Below are 23,019 nucleotides of genomic sequence, written 5' to 3' on the forward strand. Positions count from 1 at the left end.
ATCATATACTCTGAAATTTTTCTTTCAAATCTGTAACCAGGATTTGGTTTGGGATCCAAATAGTCATCAATCTCTGACTCTAGAGGGTTGACTCTAAATGATGATAATACTAACATAGTGTTACCATCATTTATAACATCATAACACTAACGAAACAAACGAGAAAGTTTTTCAAATAATCTCATCTTATCCGTTTGATCTCATTTGATCTGTATAATATGCAATGGAAATTTGTTAGACATACGAAGTTTGAAGAGAAGAAATGAGCCTGCATAGCAAATCGTAAGATATGATGAATATACTTTCTTATGTTTTTGGTGCGTGCTATTTTTTAAGTGATACATTTCATATTAATATTTATTCACTTTGTAATTAATAACAAAGTAGAAAATAGTGTATGTAAATAGTGCCCTATAAGGGCGTAGGTGTTAAAAGAACGCAATAATATATTTTTGTATAAAAATGCAAAAAAAAAAATAAAAAATAAACAAAAAACCTTTTGCCTTTCTTAAAACTGAACTAAGCGCGTTTTTGAAGAAATAAACGCACCCTCCTAAATATTATTATGCAATTTTTCATCGAAATGACGACACTCAAAGTATATCGGAATCATCAATTCTGGTCAAGTAAACTCTGAAGTATATTGGAATATGAGACAACAACCGATTATTCTCTGCAGTCGCGTTTTTTAACAGTTATAGTAGTTCAGTACAAAGCAGATCTTTCGTTTTTTTATATTATCTTTGCACAATTATTTAATTGCTTCAGCATGGAGATCGCTTCTATAATCACAGATATATGTTGAACGAGCGTTTGTGTGTTTGTTTGAAATAGCTGCGTATATCAGCATTTAGACCATCAGTCTCAAACAATCCCTGAATGTATGCCTGGATGAGACGCTGTAGTGATATCTCTTTATGATGCTCCTTGCATCCCTTGCTCTACAATACGGCTGTTCTACACAGACACCATTATGCATCCTTTTCTGGACTTTTGTGGTTTCCTTTTATGCCACATTCCAGAACTTTAGTGTTTGTGCTTCGATCATCACTATTCAGATGAAGCCAAATCGTCGAAAAAGCGGAGATTGATCAATCGAGTTACCGATGTGTGGCATTCGAATATGGTCAAAACTGAATATTTCATCTTTCCCTCTGAAAATAGTGGTCGTTATTTTTACGGCAACCCCAGTTCGAAAATTGAACTTCGTAAATGAAGAGCAGTGAGGTACTCTGATTAGAGAAATAAATTCCTATGCTTCAAATAGAAGATTTAGAATCAATTGTCAAAGGCAATAATTATTTTCATTGATATAAAAAAAAAATTTTAAAAATTACGCTATACCAAATCTGTGAGTCCCGTCAGCACTCGAATACTAGCTCCTCTATCAGAAGACGGCGTGGCTGAAAGGAAATGGATCTGTATGTCAGGCCAATCGTCTGTTGCATTAGATAGAGGAGTGTTGACGAATGCTATGCCCTCTGCTCCGCCTAACAGCGTGAACGGCCCTGAAACAGTAAAAATTTATTAGACGAAAGGATTGTTTCGTCAAATATCTTTAGTATTACACTATGCTAAAAATTAAGAACTCGGATCTTACTTTTTTTAGCGCTTTTAATGAGTTTAAGCTAGCCTGATACCTACAGTTTGAACAGGTTCTCAATTCTGAAGAGGCAATTACACCCATAAAACACACACAAACCTATGGATATCATTTTACTTACTTATTTCCAAGAGGTTTACTGAACTATCAATAAGAACAGTCTTACTAACTTTTCCAAATAATTCGTCATACGTGTTTACTTGCAAATAATTTTAAATTAATGTTTGATATAAAAAAACATTCATAATTTCATCAGACATCTCCTTCTCCTCTCTTCCATCATCTATGTGGATGATGGACAATTCTAACCAGTTTTTCAGGTCCTCTTTTATTTTGTCTATCCATCTAATTCTGAGCCATCCTTTGGATCTTTTATCTTCCATCGTTATATTCAGGACTTTAGATGGTAATCTTTCTGTTCTCATTCTGATCACATGGCCAAACCATCACAGTTTTCTTTCTTGGATTTTGTCTATTATTGTTATTTCTTGTTTTAGTCGTTTCCTTATGTCTTCGTTTCTTAGTCTATCCAGCAGAGATAACTCCAAGTAATCTTCTTCGCTAACCTATTTCAGTAGTAAATAATTTTTTCTCTTCAGCCTTTTTGAGATTCCAGCATTCACTTCCATAGAGGAGTATTGGGAGAACCATTGTTTCATAGATTCTTACTTTTGTTACTTGTTTGATGTCTCTTGACTTCCATATTTTATTAAGTCGTCCAAAAGTTTGGGATGCTTGACTGATTCGCCTGTTTATATCTTTTGTAATTTCACCATTGTACTCAATTACTTCTCCAAGGTAGGTGAAGTTTTCTGCCTGTTCTAGATTCTTGCTATCAGTTTCAATTTTTAGATTGGTGTTTCTTTTTCCTATTTGCATAATTCATGTTTTGTCTATATTTATTTTTAACCCAAATGTTATACTTTCTTCCTTTATTTTATCAGAAATTCGTTGTAAATCTTCTGTGCTTGCAAGCAATGCAATGCCGTTCATCAAAAATGCCAGCGTTTTAAATGTAATATTTTTCAAATTATGCTGATATGTACCTAGCTTAAGACTGTGGGTCTAACTTATTATAATTTATTATAACTACATGTGCGTCTAACTTATTCCAGTCAGTGGTGCTGAGCTCTTTGTTAAACAATTAAACAGCTCTTTGTGTTGAGCTCTTTGTTAAAGAGCCACCGAATGAGAGCGTCTGTAACCAAGTGGATAATGATGAATCATTTTGGTAAAGAAGATCGAGGTTCCAATTCATGTAAAATGCGAATAATCTCTATAAGGGCTTTCAAAGACAAAATGATTTAGCCGATTTCATAAAGCGGTCGAAGATTCTTCTGCTCACGGAAACTCCTGCTTCCTTCTGCATAATAGATAGGGAGCTACAGTGCATGAATGCGTATGGGTACAACCAAATACATTTAAGAGGGGCGGTGTGCGGAATGACCCTGCAAGGTCGATTTGAATATTGTTGTTGTCGATTACAGTTAGAGCGCCATAGTGTAGAATATGGTGTAGCCTCCACGAGGTGTTCCAAGACCTCTCAGCACTCCACGTAATAGTTTAATACTAAGTGTTTGAATTTAAAATACCTGCATTCTTTATACAATCAATATATTAGTACAGCCGTAATCATAGTAATATTTAATCAGAACAGTGTTCATGCTATAATTTCTAATATCTCTAAACAAAATTATATGATTCTATTTTCAGGAGAGAATCATCATTTAGCAATTACTTCATTGGGGATTTTAATTTCAACTAAGTTAACATTTAAATTCAGCAGTTCATTCTCTTCGCCAAAATAGCATGTGGAAGTGAGAGTGAGAAATGACATTTTCACAATATGATCGCAAACAACGAGAAATAATTTAAATATGCGCTAATATCATGTGATTTTGGCACATGCCATTAAACTGAATAATATTTATCAAATGCGGAGCTTTTGTGACCCCTTCATATGATTTAAAAGTGTGGGTAACAATGAGTAATACACGAACACCACCATGAGCAAGGAAAATTGCATCTACATTCCGTGCGTCATATAGCGTCTCCTGGTGGCAAATTGTGGAACTACTTTTTTTTTTATCAGAATAGAGATACTTCAATTTTGGTTACCCTGTACATTTGGTATATCATACAGCGCATCCTGGTGGTGATTTTGGAACTGCTTTTTTCCTGAGAGATCACTTTCGCATGATACACACTGTATGTATTCCTGCAAAGTTTGTCAGCATTTAGATGGCGCTCTGCAAGGCGTTAAACATGGGTATTTTAATTTTGATCTCCCTGTGTATTAGGAGAAACTCTTAGAAAACCAGGGGGAATGTGTAGAAATGCCTAGATGTCTCTAAAAGGAATCTTAGCCATCAAAGATAAGTGGTGTCAGTTGCAAAATGCTTTAGCATCAAATATGTTGAAAGATGAGTTGAAGAATATTGAAGAGCATCTGGCCTTCCCAGCACCATTGGCAGAGGCTCTTGATATACTGAAATGTGAGAAGGACTTTGCACTACAATTTTACGAAATTGTAGTGCAAAGTCTATTTGTCTTTAAATGAAAACTTGAAATATTAACTTCGTACACATGAAATCACTTCCAGAAGCATTTCTGAATCGTGTTAAAAAAAGAGATTTTCTAACTATTTAGGAATAATTCAATTTCATCATAGCTGAAGCTGAAATATAATTTTTTACGATTTAAAAACGATGGTTCCCATATATTGAATGTGCATGCCAATGGTACATTATGGAGAGAAATAATCAAAACCACATAGGATGCTCAAAACCTACTACGTGCAGAAACTCAGTAAAACCAATAGGTAGAGAAATGTTTAAAACTCAGTAAGAACACAAATGCTTGAAACTTGCAAAGCACACCAATCATAGGAACTTGCTAATCCCAGAAATATTCCATCCTTAGTTAGCACAGAAATTTTAAAATCAGTAAGACAAATGCCTAAATTTAGAAAGCACACAAATACTCGAAATTATTAAGAACAGAAATGCTAAACCTAATAAGCAACGAAATGCTCGCAAGAGTATGAAGAAAATGCTCGAAACTTAATATTCATAGAATTGAATGAACCAATAAGAGAAATTCTTGGTACCATGTAACCATAGAAATAATCGAAATTTAGACAGAAATTCTGCTTGAAACAAAGTAAGCACAGAAATGCTCGAAAATTAGTAAGCAGATAAAATCACGAAACAGTAAATAAATAATAGAAACTAAGGAGAGAAATATTTAAACGCGTGGATAGACTTATAGTATAGGATAGGATAACAAAATAAGGAGAGAAATGCTCGATGCTTCTTAAGCATAGAAATCGTTAATATTTACGAATCACAGAAATGTGTAAACTTTATTAAGCACAAGAATTTTCGAAAACTTACAAGCAATGAGAAAAACACAATAATATTAGTACTAACTATAAAGAAGCTTTAAACTTAGTAATTACAAAATGATCAATATTTCTTAAGCAGAGAAATTAGAAATGACCAAAACTTGCGATTGTCCAATATTTCAAGCACAGAAATGCTCCAACCTTGTTAACACCGAAAATATGCAACAGTCAGAAATCGTTTTCAACAAGAGAAACTCGATATCAACATAAGTGGAGAAATCCTGATATCTCCATAAGCACAGAAATTCTCGATATCTCCATAAGCATAAAAGTGCATGAAGAAAATCATTCCAGAAAGACTTAAACCGCTGAGAAAATATATTAAAACCTCAATCACTATAATTCTAGAAACCCAATACACAGACATATGCACATAAAGGGTCGAAACTCCTTAAGTCCAAAAATGTTTCGTATTTATTAAACATAGAAATACTATAAACCTTTTTAAGCACACAAATGATTGTAAATTTGCAAGGAAGGATTTTAACTATGCTCAGAAATACCAGCGGCATGTTGTATACATGCACAAAATACAGAGAATACCGAAATGTTCCCAAGTACGAGGGTGGTCTGAAAGGTTCTCGGCCTAACAATGTAAAAAAAAAAAAATTTGTAATTTCAAAATTATTTTTATTTTTCAACATAATCTCCCTTACGACTAATACATTTATTCCAGCGATGCTCCAGAGCCATTATTCAGTCGCTGTAATGGTTCTCAGTAAGATCTGCAAAATACCCCTCTATAGCTGAAATCACCTATTGATTCAAAGAAAAACGCTGCCCAGCGAGGAAGAGTTTTGGGAAGAGATACAAGTCAGAGGGAGCCAAACCTGGGGAATAGGGTGGATATTCCAACAATTCGCAGTGCAGATCCCTGAATTTTCCCATTGCCAAAAACAACTTTGTGGACATGTCCATTGTCCTGACGAAAGATGATTTTTTCTTCTGCAAGGATCTTTTCACATGTAGTTTTTCATCTAGTCTGGGTAAAAGATCGGAATAATCTTCCCCGGTTATTGTTTTACCCTTTTCAAGATAAACAAAATGATTTTAGTGTCCCAACACCAATGCCATGACTCTTCCTGCTGATGGAACCGACTTTGTCTTCTTTGGCGATGAACAACCGGCTTCTGTCCACTGTTTTGACTGCTGTTTGGATTCTGGTGTGTAATGGTGAATCCAAGTCTCATCCATAGTAATAAATCGATGCACAAAATCAGTTTTATTCTTGTTAAAATGCTCCAAGCACTGTTTAAAGATTTTCATGTGAGTGCATTTTTGATCTGCTGTGAACAAGCAAGCACTTTACTTCTTGCGTAAAGCTTTTTCATTTGCAATTCTTCATGCAGAATATATCCTACATATTCTTTTGAAATGTCTATAGTCTCGGCAGTTTAACGCACTTTGGCTCGCCGCTCATCCAATATTATATCGTGCACTAGATCATTGATTTCTGGTGTGGTTACATGGAAATTCATAGAAAAGCAATTCATCGAAAAAACAATTCACCGAAAATTTAAAATTTTCGATAATGTTATGATAAAAGTAATCCATTTAGAAGAAAAACTGAACCATGAAGATAGCTTCTTGTACTGGCAACTTCTACTAATTCCGCAAGTCAGAGAGATTTTGTAATACAGTACATAATTTGGAGACGTTATTTCTTTGTCTCCCCGATTATAGCTAAACTGAAAACTAGAACGGTTAGACATTTTTTGTAAAAGTTTCAAATAGCGAATCTGAGTAAAATTCATCCCATAATAATTGCTGTATTGAAGTCACATATTACTACTAGCAAATAATAATAACGGAGCCTACGTAGTTCAGTCTGTATAAACGAAGCCGTTTATTTAGAAAGACCTGGGTAGTTGGAATCCCACTTACGACTTGCATAATTTTTATCAGTCATTTTTAAGCTAAAGATAAGTTAGCTGTCATAATACGGAGATGGCTGGACGTTTCCTCCCGGAAACAAGCAAATCAGTCCCATGAACAGACATAAAACAGTTATCGCACAAGAAAGACTATAAGAAACCATATTGTTCTATAATTTTTCCCTGTTATGATAGCATTGCTTTCTCACTCTGCACGGTGTTCAGTTTTTGTTCTAAATGGATCAATTTTCTCATAACATTTTCGAAAATTTAAAATTTTCGGTGAACCTTTTTTTTCGCTGAATTGCATTTTCCGCGAATTTTCATTCGATGAATTGCCTTTTAGATGACTTGTCTCTCGATGAATTGCCTTTTCGATTAACTTTCCGGATACCCTCTGGTGTTGTTACACTTTTTGGACCTTCACGTGGATCATCTTCAAGGCTGGTACGGCCACGTTTAAACGCAGCAGCCCATTTCTTAATTGTCGAAAAGGAAGGAGGATAATGCCCGTAAACTTTTATGAAATTCGAATGAATTTATTTTGTCATCAAAGCTTCTTTTGCAAGAAATATTATAACCGCACGATACTCAGTTTTATCCATTTAGGGATACAGACAACACTTTTGCTTCTGACAGTTGTATAAATCAATCTACTTGATAGAATGACTTGCAGTTTCAGATGGATGCTTATGACAGATGTACTAGCTTAGAAAAAAAATTTGCCGATAGTGTTGCTGGTCGATATGGTCGTGGCCGAGAACTTTGCTAACCCCTCTCGTACTTTATATGCACACTGATAGTTGGTTAGCAGCGAATTGTTCCAAAGCGTGTTACTTTGAAAGCACAGAAATGCTCGATAGAGTGTTACTTTAAAGCATAGAAATGTGCTTCCAAATTAATTGTAAGAAATGTCTTACCAATTCAATGAAATTGTAAGCTATTAAACAGAGAAATGTTCAAAATCTGATATACTTTGGGAGCACCCAAAATGTTCAAAATTTGGTAAACACAAAATTGCTAACAATAAATAAGCACGGAAATTCTCAAAGCTAATATACTTGGGAACTCAAAAATGCTCGAAATTTGGTAAGCACAAAATTGCTGGCAAATAGGTAACCAGAGAAATGCTCGAAACTTTGTAAGCAGAGAAATGCTTTGAAGAGAAATTCCTTTATAAAGAGAATGATTCATATCTTTTTGAGTAGGGGAATTCTCGAAATTAAGATATTTAGTAAGCCTGAATATAATACAAAGAATTTTGCTAGGCGCAAAAATGCTCAAAAGTGTTATTCAATATAGCACAGAAATGCTCTAAGGATTGTTACTCTGAAAGCATAGAAATTCTAATAATATGATACTTCTTAAGCACTCAAATACTAGTAACAGTAATGCACTTTGAAAGCACAGAGATGACCAAAACACTTAGATTTGGTAAGCCGAGAGATGACCAAAACACTTAGATTTGGTAAATGTTTTGGTAATAACAAACATTGATATTGCTAAGCAAAATTTTTTAAACAGTAAAATACTTGGTAAGTACAGAAATGCTCAAAAACTGTTTACAGAAATCTTTGAAACATGGTATACACAGAAATGATCAAAACAGAAGATACTTAGAAGGCACTGAAATCCTCGAAATTGTAAAATTCTGAAAACTTGGGAACACAAAAATGATCGAAATTTGGTTAGCACCGAAATGCTCAAACTTAGTTACCATACAAATGTTCTAAAGAGTATTATTCTTTTGTGCACGAAATTCTCGAAACTTTCATGTTTAAAAAGTATCATAGTTTCGAGAATTTCGTGCACACAAAAACGAATTCTCCAATGTTACTTTAAAAGCACAAAAATTCTCCGATGTTACTTTGAAAGCACAGAAATTCTCCAATGTTACTTTGAAAGCACGCACTGTTTAAAAGAAGCTTACTTTGAAAGCACAGAAATGCTTGAAAGAAGGTTACTTCGAAAGCACAGAAATTATAATATTCAAATATTTCATAATCACCGAATTACTCGTAACAGTAATATACTTGATAAGCATAGGGATGTGCTGATCATGGAATTGCTTGAAACAGAAAAATACTTGGAAAGCGCAGAAATGGTCGAAACTTGTAAAAAAACAAAATCTTTGAAACATGTATGCAGAGAAATGTTTTAGACATAAGGCATTTAGTGTGACTATTTTGTAGTCATTGAAATGCTCAAAATTAATATACGTGGGAACAAAAAACTGTCAAAACTTGATAAGTACAACGTTTCTCGCAATTAGGTAACCAAGGAAATGTTCGAAACATAGTAAGCAGAGAAATGATCGAAACAATAATATTCTTTGTGAACACTTAGTTTCGAGAATTCAGTGATTCAAAGCGCTGAATTCTCGAAATTAAGATAATTTGTAGACTTGGATATGCTCAAAAGAATATTGCTAAGTACAGAAATGCTCCAAAAGGTGTTACTTTGAAACCACAGAAATGCACTGAGTGTTAATTAGAAAGAACAGAAATGTTGCAAAGTGTGTTACTTTTAAAGCACAGGGAAAATTTCCAAAAAGTGTTACTTTGAAGGTAGAGAAATGCTTTAATGAGGGATACTTTGAAAGCACTGAAATCCACAGGAATTACTTTGAAAGCACACTGAAATGCTTCAACATGTGTTACTTTGAAAGCACACTGAAATGCTTCAACATGTGTTGCTTTGAAAGCACAGAAATACTCCATAGAGTGTTAAAGCACTGCGATGTTGTTCCAAAGATTGTTATTTTGACGGTACAGAAATTCTTCGAAAGCCTACCTTTTGGAGAATTTCTGTATAGTTTTGTCCTTACTGTGAAAGGACAGAAATGCTCCAAAGAATGTTTCTTTTTAAGCACAGGAATGTACCAAAGAGTGTTATTTTGAAAGCACAGAAATGCTAAGGATATTAAGATAATTCGTAAGCTCTGAAATACTCATAACAGTAATATACTTGGTAAACACAGAAATGCAAAACACTGACACTTGGTAAGCACAGAAATGTTTGAAACAGTAAAATATTTGGTAAGTGCAGAAATGCTTGAAACCTTTACACAGAAATCTTTGAAACATTGTATGCACAGAAGTGATGGACGCAAAAGATATTTAGTAAGCACTGAAATGTTCAAAATTGTAAGCCTGATTGCTCGAAATGCTCCAAACTAATATACTTGGTAACACAGGAATATTCGAAAACTTGGTAACAACAAAATTGCTCTCAACGTGGAAAGCACCGAACTGCTTGAAACTTAGTAGGCAGGGAAATGTTTTGAAACAGTAATATTCTTTGTGAGCGGGGAAATTCTCGAATCTAACATATGCGGTAAGCATGGATATGCTCAAAAGATTATTGTTAAACGCAAAAATGCTCCACAGAGTGTTATTTTGAAAGCTCAGAATATGCTACAAAGTGTGTTATTTTGAAACACAGAAATGCGCGAAAGAATATTAATTTGAAAACACCTAAATGATCTAAAGAGAGAACTGCTAATAATATTAAGATACTTTGTAATAACTGAAATACTTGTAACAGTAATATACTTAATAAGAATAGAGATTCGCAAAACACTGATACATGGTAAGCATGGAAATGTTGGAAAAATTAAATTACGTGGTAACCACAGAAATCTCAAAACTTGTAAGCAGAAATCTTTAAAACACAATTTACACAGAAATGATCGAAACGGAAGATATTATTAACCACGTTACTGGCCAAGACGTCTATAGGAGTCAATGTTATCATGGACATTAAGTGCATATTAAAATTGTAATACCATTGATATTACATTGAAATATATGATAGATGCGAAGCGTATGAGGATGCGCATTTGACCCATAATGGCTGCTAAGGTAGTTAAGCACTGAAATGCTCGAAATTGTAAAGCTATTTTGTAAGCATGGAAATCCTCAAAACTAATATACTTGGGAATACAAAATGTCGAAATTTGGTCAGCACAAAATTTCTCGCAACTTGGCAAGCAACAAAATGCTAGCAAATTAATTATAGAAATGTTTAAAACAGGTAATATTCTTTGTCAGCACGGACTTTCTCGTAACTGATATACTTGGTAAGCATGGATATGTTCAAAAGAATATTGCTTAGCACAGAAATGCTCCAAAAAGTGTTATCTCGAAACCTAAGAAATGCTCCAAAAAGTGTTACTTTAAAAGCATAGAAATGCTTCATCGAGTGTTACTTTAAACGCACAGAAATTCTCCAGTGTTAATTTTATTGCACAGAAGTGCTTCAAAGAGTGTTAGTTTAAAACCCCGAAATGCTAATAATATTAAGATAATTTGTAAGCATTGAAATACTCGTAACAGTAAGTAATATACTTGGTAAGAACAGAGATACTGAAAACTGACACTTATTAAGCACGGAAATATTTGAAACAGTAAAATACTTCACAATCACAGAAAATTTCGAAATTTGTAAATAGAAATCTTTGAAACATGGTATGCACTGAAATGCTTGAAATTGTAATTTTTTTTTGTAAGCATGCAATGTTCAAAACTAATTACTTGGTGAACACAAATATGTTCAAAATGTGGTAAGCGCACATTTTCTCCCAACTTGATAAGCACTGACATGTTTGAAACATACTCTCTTGGTATAGTAAGCAGAGAAATATTCGAAACAGGAATATTCTTTGTGAGAAAGGAAATTCTCGAAAATTAGACACTCGAAAAGCATGGATATACTCAAAAGAACATTTCTAAGCACAGAAATGCATCAAAGAGTGTTAATTTGAAACCACTGAAACTCCACAGAGTTACTTTCAAAGCCCAGAAATGGTCCAAAGAGTGTTACTTTGAAAGCAAAGAAATGCTAATAATATTAAGATACTTCATAAGCACTGAAATACTCGTAATAACAGTAATATACGTATTAAGCCCATGGATGCATATAACTCTTATAATTGATAAGCATTGAAGTGTTTGAAACAATAAAATATCTGGCAAGGGCAGAAATGCTTGAAACTTCGACGCTTAGCATTGAACTGCTCGAAAGTAGTTACTTGAAACTAGGCAAGCATATAAATTCTGAATACAAGCAGCGAAATTCTTGAAAATTGTTATATGCAGAAGTGCTGTAAAGAGTAAGATACTTGGTAATCACATAAATTCTCTAAACAGTATAACGATAAGTTATGAAATTCTCGAAACAATGATACTTGTTTATTTCTGAAATGCACGAAAGTGTAAGATACTTATTATGCAGGGAAATGCTGGTACCAGTGACACTTCGTAAACATGGAAACGCTAGAAAGAATAAGTTGACTGCTAAGCACAGAAATGCACAAAAAGAGTAAGGTACTTGTTAATCACAGAAATTCTAGTCTCAATAAGATATTTTGGAAGCACAGAAATGCTCAACACTTTGTATGCGCAGAATTGCTCAACACTTTGTATGCGCAGAATTGCTCAATTCAGTAAGACCGAAATGCCAATCACCTAAGCACCGAAATGCTCATAGCATATATTTGCGAATTGCAAACTTATCACAAACTTACGAGACTTGGAAAGCATACAAATGCATAATCTTGGTAATCACAGAAATGATAGAAATTTATTAATCATAGAAATGTTAAACTTTTGAATCTCAGAAATACTCAAAGTAAAGTACTGGGAATCACAGAAATGCTATGAAGAATAATACATGGGTGGCCCACAAAGCTCTCAGCCTAACAATGAGAAAACGAATTTATAATTTCAAAATTATTTCACTTTTCCAACATTATCTCCCTTAAGACTAATACATTTATTCCAGCGATGATCCAGCGCCATTATCCCATCCCTATAGTGGTTCTCAGGAAGATCTGCAAAATACTCCTCTGCAGCTGCAATCACCTCTTGATTCAAAGAAAAACGCTGACCAGCGAGGAAGAGTTTTAGTTTATCTGTTTCAAGGGATACAGACAACACTTTTTTTTCTTCAGACAGCTGTATAAATCAAACTACTTGATAGAATGACTTGTAATTTCACATGGATGGTTATGACAGATGTACCAACTTGGAAAACAATCTTGCCGATCGTCTTGGCATCTATGGCAGTGGCAGAGAACTTTGCAGACCACCATAGTATATTCGTTATAGAATACACTATGATATAGAATTGGATGACTCGCTGGTCATCCAATTCTATATCATGCAAGGATCAATGATTTCGGTGTTGTTACACTTTTTGGACATCTTTCACGTGCATGGATCATCTTCAATTCTGGTACGGTCGCGTTTAAACTCGACACTCCATTTCTTAATTTTTGATAACGTATAAGAGTGCCCATAAACTTTTATGAAATTTGAATGAATTTCTTTTGGCATTAAACCTTCTTTTACAACCGCAGTCTTATAACCACACTCTACTCAGTTTCATTTCAAGGGATACAGACAATATTTCTCTTCAGACCGCTGTATAAAACAAATTACTTGATAGAATGACTTGGAATTTCACATGGATGCTTATGACAGATGTACCAACTTAGAAAAAAACGTGTCGAGGCCGAGACCGTTTAAGACCATCCTCGTATGTTCGTAAGATATTTTGTAAACACAGGTATGCTCGTAACAGACTTTATAAGCACAGAAACCCAATACAATAAGATGTTTGATAATGAAATGTTCAAACATCTTACTGCATTGAGCACTGAATTGTCCAAACAGGAAGGCACTTGGTATTCGTTGAAATTCTGAAAACAATAACATACTTCTGAAGGACATAATTGCTTCAGAAGTATGTTCTTCTGAAGGAAATGCAAGAAAAAGTAAGATACCTGGTAAGGAAATGCTAGAAACATTAAAGTACTTGGTCAGGAAATGCTAGAAAGAAGATACTGTGTAATCACGGAAATTCTAAAAACTAAGATACCTGGTAGGAAATTATGGATTTAGTCAGACTGATAAGGAAATGCTCAAAACGATGACACGTCTAAGCACGGAAATTCACGAAACTGTAAGATATTTGATTATCACGGAAATGCTACGATTGCCTAAAACAGTTAAGCATGGAAAGACTCAAAACAGTAAGATAATGGGTATTACAGAAAAGCCTCAAAATAAGATACTTGGTGAGGACCGAAATCCTTGAATAAAACACACTTGGTAAGCTCAGGAATTGTTTAAACTTGGTAAGCATAGAAATGCTTGAAACTTGGTAAGCACATTAATACTGTAAACAGTAGCATACTTGTAAAACAGGCACAGAAATGCTTCTCACAGTAAGATACTAATCCGGTAATGCTACTAACAGAAACGAAATATGTGCAGTGCAATGAAATGGAATGGAAACTAATCCAATGAGTTCACAGAGGCTCTAACTGACTTAGCAGAGAAATGAACATAATCACCTCAAGTGCAGAAGTGTTCGAAATCCACCACTGATAAATGCTCAGTCACATTAATCAGACAAATGATCATCATGCATTATGCACATAAATGTAAAAACTACATATATGCATACATAATCCTCTAAAGTACATATATTATACAAAATGCTCAGATCTTACAATGTGCAAAAATGCTCAAAATTTGATAAGTAGAGAAATATATAAACCATATATACTGAGAACTGTTTAAACCTCAATAAACACAGAAATTATCATCCTTACTGAGAACAGAAAGGAACAGAGTTACTAGCACTGGAAGGAACTATCGCAGTACCACAGAAATACCCAAAATGTATTAATCCCTCAGAAAATATAAGCAGAGAAATTGGAACTGTACTAAGTTAAGCCCTCAGAAAATATAAGCAGAGAAATTGGAACTGAAATATTCGAAATTACTGAGCAAATAACTGGTCGATACTTACGAAGCTGAGAAATCTTCAACAATCTCTAACAAAAGAAGTACTCAAATCTCGCTAAGAATGTATATATTTGAAACGTATTAAGAATGTTTCAACCTTAATAAGCAAAGAAAGTCCTATAATAGTAGATAAATGCTTAAAACACAGTAATCAGAAATATTCAAAACAATAACACAGAACTAATTACGAGACTAAGCAGAAAAATATGCCAAACAGTGTAAGCACAGAAACTTTTGAAATATAGTAAGCATAGAATTGTTTGAAATTAATAAGCACAGAACAGCTTCACACTTGCTATGAACAGAAATGTCTACCTTGTAATGAAGAGAAATACTCGAAAGTTGCTAAGCAGAGAAACATTGAAACATTCCAACCTAAATTAACAAAGAAACTGCTCGAAACTTACTAAGCAGAAAACTTAGCATAAAAACACAAAATTATTCAGCAGAAAAATGTCCCAAAATTAATTTTTCAGAAAAATGCTTTAAAGAAGAGAAATATAAACAAAATTTAACAATCACATAGCTGAAACCATAGTAAACAAAGAAATACTCGAAACTTTAACAAGCCGAAAATTCTTGAAACTTATATGTAAAAAATACTTGAAACTTAACTTGTAAACTTACTAAGTAATTAAGCATAGAATAATCGAAACAGCAGAGAAACGCACTTTAGATTAATCATAGAAATGCTTCTGTGGTGGTGGTTTGAACATTTCTGTTCTGAGAAATCAAAATTTAGTAAACACAGAAATGCTAGAAACATATTTAGCATAAAAAATAAAAATCGAAATTGCTATGCCAAGAAATTCTTGAAATATATACTCGAAAGATAGTAAACACAAAAATGCTCGAAACAGTAGGTGGAGATATGCTCAAAGCAGTAAGCATTTAGCTCGAAGTTTAATAAGCACAGAACTCACGTCGCTTACTAAGCAAAGTAATGATCGACACATTAAACAGGGTAAAGTTCGAAACATGCTGAGCAGAGAAAGTCATGAAACGTAGTAAGGGAATTCTCGAAACCTAGTAAGCACAGAAATCATAGCAATATTAAACACAAAAATCATAGAAACATAAATCAGAGAAACTTACTAATAACACAAAAATCCTTGAAATTTAATTATTACAAAAATGCTCCATACTTCATAATCACAGAATTGCTCGAGACTTAATAATCATAGAAATGCTTGGAGTATCGTATACAGACAAATGCTTGCAATTATTAAGTAGACAAATTATCAAAACAGGAAGATAATATGCTAAAAATTTAGCAAACAGAGAAATACTCAAAACCTAAAAAAAAACAGAGAAATTGTTGAATCATTAATCCTACAGGTGCTGCACGAAATACAATTAGCATAGAAATATTCGAAACTAGTAAACACAGAAATGCTTGAAACTTAAGCTCAGAAAAGTTAAAATTATTAACCACAGAAATGCTGTTCGAAACATTAACCAGATAAATGCTCCAAACGATTATCAATTCTTGATAATTAGTAATCAGAGAAATGCTACAATCCCAATAATTAGAAATCATGTTCATCTTGACAAACACAATATCCCAATAAGCAAAGGAAATTTCAATAACTTTATAAGAACAGAAATGCACGATAACCCACTGAGATCAGAAATGTTCAAACCACCACCACCACAGAAATGGATGAAATCATTTCTGTTGGTGGTGGTTTGAACATTTCTGTTCTGAGAAATCAATATAGGTTTCATATGAAACCTATATTGATTTCTCAAAACGGTCTCTGTACAAAAATGTTCTAAAATCAATGAGGAGAGAAATATCTAAAACTAAATATACAGAGAAGAGTTCAGCACTTATCTGTATATTATCAATAACCTCAGAAACATTCGAAACGTAATAAACAAATAAATAATCGAAAGATAAGCATTTCAAGCAGAAATGCACGAATCCTACTAGAAATGTTCAAAACAGTGAGTGAAATGATCGACACTGATTTAGTACAGAAATTATGAAAATTTATTAGCACAGAAATGCTTGATAATAAATAAGCAGAGAAATTTTGAAGTGTTCTAAGTAAAGAAATGCTTGATTTAAAGCATTTCTCTACTTAGAACACTTCCTCAAAATTTAGGAAACAGAAATGCTCGACATTTAGCAAGCACAGAAATGTTAGAAACATTGCAGAATTCCTCTAAGCCGAAATGAAAAAACGAAATGCTGGAAATTTAGCAAGAACAGAAATGTTATAAAAATTGCAGAATTGCTCTAAGCACAGTGCACATAACTGCTCGAAACAGTAAGAAAAGAACTTTTCGTACCTTATTAAACATACAAATGCTCGAAACAACCCAGAAATGTTTGAAATTTAGCAGGACATGGTCGAAATAGTAAACAAATGCTTGAAAGTTACTCAGCTAGGAAATGTTAGAGAGAATTTCAGAAATGCCATGCATAATATACATTTTTACACGTTTGTGTATACACATTATACACATTATACAGTGAAATGCTTGAAATGAGCAAGCAGCCAAAATATTCGAAATAGAAAACAGCATTGTTCGAACAATTAAGCACAGAAATATTCAAAACATAGCAGAAAAATGTCTGATAGTTATCACAGACGTGGTGAAAAGAGAAAGTTGAGAAATGCTTTAAATCTAGTAAGCACAATAATGCCGAACCAATCACAGACTGCCACTTGAAACATAGTAAGCAAAGAAATACTGGGAAAATTGAAACAGTAAGCAGAGAAATGCTCGAAAATTAGTAAGCATAGAAACATTAAGAAAGAAATTTTAGAAACAGTAAGCAAATGCTCTAAACTTGCTAAGCACATAAATGAGCGACATTTTAAAATAACAAAATGCGCCATCATTAGTAATCAGAAAAATGCTATAAACTAAATACCTTCCCAACACAAAACTTAATAAGCAAAGCACAGAAAATCTAGTAATTTCTGTGTTTATCACAGAAACCGTTTCCACCTAGAGAAATGCCATATTCCCATAGGCAGAGAAATGTTCAATAAACCAGATATTCTCCCATCATCGCAGAAATGCTGACCGAAACAAAGTAAGCATAAAAATGCTCGAAAATTACAAAACTTGAAAATAACAAAACGTTAAGCAACGAAATGATTGAAACAGTAAGCAAATTTTAAAGCTGTAATTTTAGTGAGCATGGAAATTCTCGAAAAATTACTAATCAAAGAAATACTGAAAACACATTATATGCACGAAAATTAGATTCGAAAAATGTTCGGAACAATCACAACGATGCTGATCGAAACATAATAAGCTCGGAAATTCGAGAAATCAAGCATAGAGCATCTAAGAGGTAGCAGAGAATTGCTGTAGATTTGGTAAGAATAGAAATGCTAGAAACAGTAAGCAAAGAAATGCCTTGAAACTTTCTTAGAGACATAGTCAAAACAGAAAACAGAGAAATACTCTTAGTTGAAACTTAATAAGCAGAAGATGCCGGAAACAATCGCAGAAATTCTGCGCGAAACATAGTAAACAGTTAAATATTCGAAACACAGTAAGCATTGAAATGCTTCAAACTTACTAAGTAGAGAAATGCTAGATACCTAATACAGAAATGCTCAAAACTTATTAAGCACAGAAATGCTCAAAAAAGCACAGAAATTATAGAAAGTTTGCAGAGTGATGCTTGAAACCTTTTAAAAGAGAAATGCTGGAAATGGTTAAGGAATTGCTCGAAACTTATTAAACAGAGAAATGCCTGAAAAATAAGAAATCCATGATGTAGTCTTAAGCATAGAAAGCATAGTATCGTCATAAGCACAAAAATTCATGATAACCTCATAAGTACAGAAATTATTGATAAGTATATGTTCATATTTATGAAGCATTTTTGAGCATCTTTTGTTAGATTATCATGTTTTCTGCAGTGAATGAAACAGAACACAGCAATACAATGTATATATTAATTTAACGTTGTAATGTCTATTAATGCCAGTAGATGGCGCTTAACACAGAAACGCTGATTCTTTTCTTAAATTAGATTTACGTAATCAACTTAAAATAGGCACATATACACTGTAATAGTCCGAAGAGTAACTTCTCATTACCGCTATGAGCGAGTGTGCTATTTTGTAATTACCCAGCAGTGTGAGCACAAACTTGTGAAGACTATGGAATTTGGGTGATCAGAGCCAAATACATATCACGTTAAAATGTTTTTTTTTTAATTTTCACGTGTGCCAATAAAAAATGCCTATATATCTTAAATATATATTTGACTGGTTTTTTACTTTAATAACAAAAATGCAGTGCATCGGAGTAAGTCATGAATATTTCAGCATTGTAAGTTCCTTTATAATTTCAAGTAGCTACCATAGAGCAATACCATGTATATATGCATTTAACGTAATAATGCACATTAACACAGTAGATGGCACTGTATTTCGATGAACTGAGAATCGATATGATTTTTTGTTACTTTAGATATCATATAAACAACCTAAAATTTGCAGCATTATAATGTAAATATTAGATGACCTACAGGGTGTTCGGGATAAATTTGATATTTTTATAATTAATTATATTTTTCCGTAAGTTACATGTATTAACACACACTTCTCTTCATTTAAAAGTTTGGACCCTTCTTCATTCACATACAAGATGTCAGAAAGGATGGATAGCTGGAACCCACCTGAATCATGGAAGAGAGTAACTTGTATCATGATGATTCGTGCCCGCCATCAAAATAAGGATATTACGACTGCTGCGCAATGCTCCCTGAATACAGTAAAAACAATCAGGCATGAACTAGAGACTTGCAATGGTGACTACGAGGATGTAGCAAGAAGAAAGATCCCTAGCAGACAATCTGATTGCGTTCGTACAGCAGAATTCCTCGCAAATCTGCAGGAACAGGTGTTGATGAACCCTGGCATTGGAATTCGGGCTTTGTTCGTGAAGTTGCTAACTGTAGTCAAGCCCTGGATAACAAGGGTAGGCAATGGTAGGCCGTATGTATGGCAGCAGGATTCGGCCCCTTGCCACACCTCTGGGAAAAGTCAAAAATGGTTGTCTGAAAATTTCTACGACTTCACCAGTCCAAATGTTTGGCCTCCAAACTCCCCAGACCTTAACCCCATGGATTATTTTGTATGGGGCGCAGTTGAAAAAGACACCAATCGCACTTCCAGTAATACAAAATCCCAGTTAATGGATAAAATTAAAACAGTTTTTGCGGCCCTTCCCAGGGAGACTGTAGCATCAGCTTGTTCGAGGTTCCGAAGCAGGATTGAAGCTGTGATCGATGCTAATGGTGGTTATTTTGAGTAAATCTTGTTGATAGTATTGTAATTAACTCTGCCTGTAATGTTTTTTTGTCAATTCATTAAATTTAATAGATACAAAGAAGATTTTCTTTTTCCTTACGAAACTGTCAAATTTATCCCGAACACCCTGTAGTTCTGCTTAGCTCTTCCACAGATGACCTCCAGCGGACCCTGGATAGGTTTGCAGCTATTTGTGCAGACCGGAATGAAGATCAGTGGCCAAAACTGAAACATTTGTGGTCTCAAGACAACCATCCCAGTGCACTCTACATGTAAGTGGAGTTCCAATGAGGCAGGTGGAGAAGTTCAAATACCTTGGGTCCATATTCACGAATGGTGGAAAATGGAATGTAGAGCTAGATACTCGAATTGGCTTAGCAAGCTCAATATTGCTGGAGCTTGGCCGTTCGGTAGTATTGAAGCGGGAGTTAAGCCAGAAGGCAAAGCTGGCTGTCTTCAATAGAGTCTATGTCCCCATCCTCACCTATGTTCATGAGAGTTGGGTAATGACCGAGAGAATGCGGACACGAATCCAAGCGACTGAAATTAGTTCCTTCGAGGGTTTACAGGGCTGACAAGACTCGAAACAGTCAGAAGCTCTGCAATTCGGGAACCCTCAATACTCAACCGCTGCTTCTCCATGTTGAGAGATAAAGTTACGTTGGTACGGGCACCTGGTCAGAATGCCACAAGAGAGGCTCCCTCAGCAGGCCCTGGAAAGCCAAGGACTTGCTGGATAGATTATATCCAAAACCTTGGGTGGACACGTTTGGGAATCCCACCAGAACACCTGAGCTTGGTGGCAGAGGATCGTGACCATTGGAAGTTCCTCTTGCAGCTGTTGCTCCCACAACCCAATTAGGAAAGGTGGGCCTTGAAGATGTATGTATGTATGTATGTATGTGTGATGTAAATATAGCGCATATACTACAATACACATTCTGTGGTCATCTATGCAGAAATTGTGCATTATCTCTATGACAGACTGTGCTATCTTGCAGTTCAACATTGTGAGCTGATGTATGTGTATAACATAACATATTTCGTGTTTAGACTGAAAGATACTGGAAATCGGAATATGCAGATTTTTTTTCCCTAACATTTGACAAAACATAAGCAAAGCATAGGTTACTTGTACGTTTCGAGTTTAAACAGAAAAATGCAGTGAATTGGAGCACACCCTATGATTTTCAGGTTTCAGGTTTTATTATACTAGTCAATGCCGTTGCATTGCACAATAACGCTAACGGTGTAATTTAACAACATGCAGCGCAGAATGGATATTATAAACTGAATAGATATTATATAAAGTGTGTGTGTGTGTGTGTGTGTGTGTGTGTGTGTGTGTGTGTGTGTGTGTGTGTGTGTGTGTGTGTGTGTGTGTGTGTGTGTGTGTGTGTGTGTGTGTGTGTGTGTGTGTGTGTGTGTGTGTGTGTGTGTGTGTGTGTGTGTGTGTGTGTGTGTGTGTGTGTGTGTGTGTGTGTGTGTGTGTGTGTGTGTGTGTGTGTGTGTGTGTGTGTGTGTGTGTGTGTGTGTGTGTGTGTGTGTGTGTGTGTGTGTGTGTGTGTGTGTGTGTGTGTGTGTGTGTGTGTGTGTGTGTGTGTGTGTGTGTGTGTGTGTGTGTGTGTGTGTGTGTGTGTGTGTGTGTGTGTGTGTGTGTGTGTGTGTGTGTGTCCCCAACACCAGAAACTTCGTATGTTGGTGACTATTTTTGCATTTTCCTAAAGTCGAGAACATATGCTAACTATTTCAAATATAGTGCAGTGTGTGTGCTCTACATGTAATACGATGCCTCACACTTTTTCACGTGATTTTTGCTTTTTAATGTCTTATTGAATCAGTATGCTATATCTAATAACGTAACAATACCTAATGCCGCTCAGTAGATCTTGAACTCTGAATAGAGTCAACAGCATAGAATAGTTCAATTTGTAATATCGACAGTTACAGTAGTTCTACAGTAGAAAATATGGATGTCAGTGGATATCATGTCACCTTTAACCATTTTTCACTTTATAGTCGTTTGTTGCAGACAAATGGCGAGCACAGAAATCAGATATGCCACGTATTTCAAAACATAAGACGACTTTCTGCGCTTTCCACAATACAATGCTTGACATTGCTGATGGCAGATAGCGCTATATGATACATAATCATCCATATGTGTGGACTATTTATTTACTTTTCCGAAGCACGTGGTTACTTAGTTCCACTATCTTACTCCTAGCTACACTAACTCCCCAAATGTATGGATTATTAACGGTATAGAAAAGCTCAATATAGTGCGATTCAAAAATGTTAAAAGAGAGAGAGAGAGAGAGAGAGAGAGAATTCATATTTATTTTTTGTATTGCTGATCTAATAAATGCAGAACTATTCGTGATGCAAATCTATAGATACCATCATAAGTGACATTGTTATTATGACGTAAACACATATAGCTTCACCTCGTGAATATAAACAATATATACATGTTTTTAGGTGTATATACTGCTATTTAATAATACTTACACTGCATAATTAATATAACACGATCAAATTCATTTCAAAGAGAGAAAAGATAAATTCTTTCAATTACCTGTTCCATATTTCAAATATTTGTATAAGTTGGACGGTATCAACACCCTTGGCGTTATAGCTACGGGACTGCTCACAACAAAATTAATACCTCCTGCAGATACATGATCTTGAAGATTATAGCCAACTGGCAAGTTGGTTATGACAGGAATCTGAAATAAGAACTAGAAGTCACATATGTTCATGATACAAAACTAAATTATGCAGCGGTCTATTATAAAACAATTAGTAAAATATGCAATTAAATAAGGAACAATCTGGAATAAATTGACAAATTAGATATATTTTAATAAAATTAAAATAATCGTATGCCTACTTTTACAGCTTTCTCCGCATTCTTTATTAATGAAGAAGAGTGTAACCTAGTTTCAGTTCCAAAAATGGAAAGTGGTTGACATAGAGAGTAAACTTTCTGCATGGCTTCTACCTAGATACCTAGATGAGAGGCATC

At 34.5% G+C, this 23,019-nt stretch overlaps 1 protein-coding gene across 1 annotated transcript in view; it reads right to left on the reverse strand.

Moving 5' to 3' along the window:
• Positions 1 to 23,019, reverse strand: part of LOC150099038 (glucose dehydrogenase [FAD, quinone]-like) — a 53,967-nt gene that overhangs the window by 10,125 nt on the left and 20,823 nt on the right. The window contains exons 7-8 of the mRNA XM_090405797.1: positions 22,570 to 22,720; positions 1,345 to 1,508 (exon numbers count right to left, since the gene is read on the reverse strand). Of these exons, the coding sequence (XP_090261923.1) occupies positions 1,345 to 1,508; positions 22,570 to 22,720 (315 nt within the window). The remainder of the gene's footprint in view (positions 1 to 1,344; positions 1,509 to 22,569; positions 22,721 to 23,019) is intronic.

The sequence above is a fragment of the Typopeltis vanoorti genome, chromosome 15 (genome assembly GCF_054136105.1).
Source record: "Typopeltis vanoorti isolate ZY-2024b chromosome 15, IOZ_Tvanoo_1.0, whole genome shotgun sequence".
Lineage (NCBI taxonomy): Eukaryota > Metazoa > Arthropoda > Arachnida > Uropygi > Thelyphonidae > Typopeltis > Typopeltis vanoorti.